General features: G+C 60.9%; 1 protein-coding gene across 1 annotated transcript in view; it reads right to left on the bottom strand.

The window, feature by feature from the left end:
• R3HCC1L (R3H domain and coiled-coil containing 1-like) overlaps positions 1–2,436 on the bottom strand; it is a 6,950-nt gene that overhangs the window by 604 nt on the left and 3,910 nt on the right. Inside the window, exons 3-5 of the mRNA XM_009323308.1 lie at positions 474–649; positions 290–360; positions 76–171 (exon numbers count right to left, since the gene is read on the bottom strand). Of these exons, the coding sequence (XP_009321583.1) occupies positions 76–171; positions 290–360; positions 474–649 (343 nt within the window). The remainder of the gene's footprint in view (positions 1–75; positions 172–289; positions 361–473; positions 650–2,436) is intronic.

Below are 2,436 nucleotides of genomic sequence, written 5' to 3'. Positions count from 1 at the left end.
CTCCCCAGTTATTGGGATCAAGATGCTGCAGCACAAGCACCATGGCACAAGCCAGCACGGGGCAGCATCACTCACCAGAGTACGCCCTGGCTTTGGCTTTAGAGGCGCGGGTGCCCTGGGAAAGCGGGCGAGTCTTCACCATCAGGTGCTTGGTGCTGAGGGCATCACGTGCTGCGGGGAGAGAGCAGCGGCATCTGCGTGTGGGGTCAGCCCCATGCCCAGGATCCGGCCACAGGAGAGGCAGGGATGTCTCCCCTCTGCCCGTCCCCAGCCAAACTGGGAGCGGTACCTGTTATGGGGCTGGAGAAGATGCCCAGGGCATGCGTATCGTCCACCCACTTAATATCAAAGCCTTTTTTCCTGCCAGAGAGAGGGAAGCTCAGCAAGGCATCGGCACCTGGTGGGCAGGGGTCTGGAGCAGACCCAGGCAGGGGACCCCAGCGCCGGGGACGGAGCATTGCCGGCAGACTCACTGATAGCTGCAGAAGACACGCAGCAGGTCCTCGGTGCGGAAATCCGAGGGGAAATCATAGATCTCAATGACGTGGGGCAGTTCGGCATCGCTGAGGTCCGGTGCAGCAGGCTCGGCCCCGTAATAGTCGAAGCGGGGTGATTGCCGACTCTCCTGGCGCTTCTCGCCCCCCGAGAGCTGCAGGGGTGGGAGAGGCACAGCACTGAGCAACCCATGCCCGCCCGCCCCACGCAAGCTCCCGATCCATGGCAAGCGCTCCCCGGGAAGCGGTCCGGCCCCTGCTCCCCGCCCCAGCACTGCAGATGGATTCATGGCGTTGAGATATTAGGAGTTATTGACCGGGGCTCTCACACCATGCACTTGCTTTTCACATTACCAGCATCCCTTCACTTGCCACGCTCTGCAGTCCCACCAGGGACGCGGTGGGAATGGCACCGGTGAGACAGCGCATGCACCCCCAAGCACATCACTCCTTCCACAGTGACGTGCTGACCCAAAATACATTTGGAGAACAACAAGGAGCAGAACAGCAAGGCCAGGAGGACAGACTGATGTCTGCCCGCCACATGGGAGCACCAGGCTTGGCATGCTCCAGCTGTAGCACACACACCAGAGCAGCCCATCGGCACCCCAGACACTGAGATGGAAAAGCCAGCACTCCCCTGAGGAGCAAGTTCTGGTGGTTAATCACCTGCGCGGCTAAAAATTTATGCCTTGTTTCTCATTTGAATTTGTCTGGCTTCGCTTTCCAGCCAGCGGTTCTTGTTCTGCCTCGCCGCTGGGTTAAAGAGCTCTCGGTCCCTGGTACCCTCCCCGTGATGGCATTTACTCACACTAATCAAGCCCCTTCTCAATCTTCTTCGTGATAAGCTAAACGGCTTGTGCGCGTTTAGTATCTCACAGCGGGGCGCTTTCTCCAGCCCTAAAAGATGATGGCTGTAGCACTTTTCTACCTCTCCCATTTTTCAACCTTCATTTTAAAATACGGGCAGCAGTCACCCACTGCCATGAGATGAGGGACACAGCCGCCCCCTGCTCCCCTCCACCCCGCAGCATTGATGCCGGTGGGCACCACTTGCTGCTCCTCTGCTTTCCAAACCATGCCGTGCCAGCGGCCAAGGGGATTCACGGCCCCACTCCGGCTGCAACACCGGGCCAGGCACAGCCCGAAGCTGGCAGCAGCTCCCCCATCCCCTGCCCCGGAGCATGGGGCCGGCACGGTGCTGGGGAGCGGGTACATAACTCAGCCGGGTTCCCAGCCCGATCCCCCAAGTGATCGTAGCAGAGCACACCACGGCTGGAAGGTTAGAGTCCATAAATCCCAGCCAGCTCAATCAATAAAAAGTGCTCATTCCGACGATTTTATGGGGAAGATGGATTCACGGCAGGTGAGGGGGTGCTGCCAGGGTGGCTGGATGCCAGTGGAGGGGAGAGCTGAGTTATGGAGCTCACGGGACAGGTTAACATTGCTTGCAGAGCTGCCTGCCCCGCCACCATCGCCCATTAACTGAGCACACCCCATGTAGGGCTGCACACTCATCCAGCACCCCCTGCCCACTCAGGGGATGCAAAGGAGCTGTCCCTGGGCCGCTCAGGAGATGCAAAGGAGCTGTCCCTGGGCAGGATGAAGCCCTGCGGTGCCGCTTGAGGGAGCAGAGCACTCGGGTAGTGCCAGGCGCCGGGAAGATGATTAGAGAGCGGGAGTGCTGAGTGCTGGAGCGGTCCGTGACCTTCACAAAACACCAAGTGTGGCGGGGCAGCAAGGACGGGAGCCATCTGGCAGCCGGGCTCAGCCGCGCAGCGGGCACGGCTCAACAGGTCCCCCCACACTGCCAGCCTGGGCACGCAGGGTGCCCACAGCCCCCCAGCTCTAGGGTGGTGCAGGGAGCGGGAGCCAGGGTACAGCCCCCAGCCCTGGCAGGCACCCAGTGCTGGGAAGGGTCCACTGATGGACAGACAGACGG

Source organism: Pygoscelis adeliae, unplaced genomic scaffold (genome assembly GCF_000699105.1).
Source record: "Pygoscelis adeliae isolate BGI_AS28 unplaced genomic scaffold, ASM69910v1 Scaffold294, whole genome shotgun sequence".
NCBI classification, from domain to species: Eukaryota; Metazoa; Chordata; class Aves; order Sphenisciformes; family Spheniscidae; genus Pygoscelis; species Pygoscelis adeliae.
Note: the sequence above shows the minus strand (reverse complement) of the source record. Positions and strands in the feature narration are given on the sequence as shown.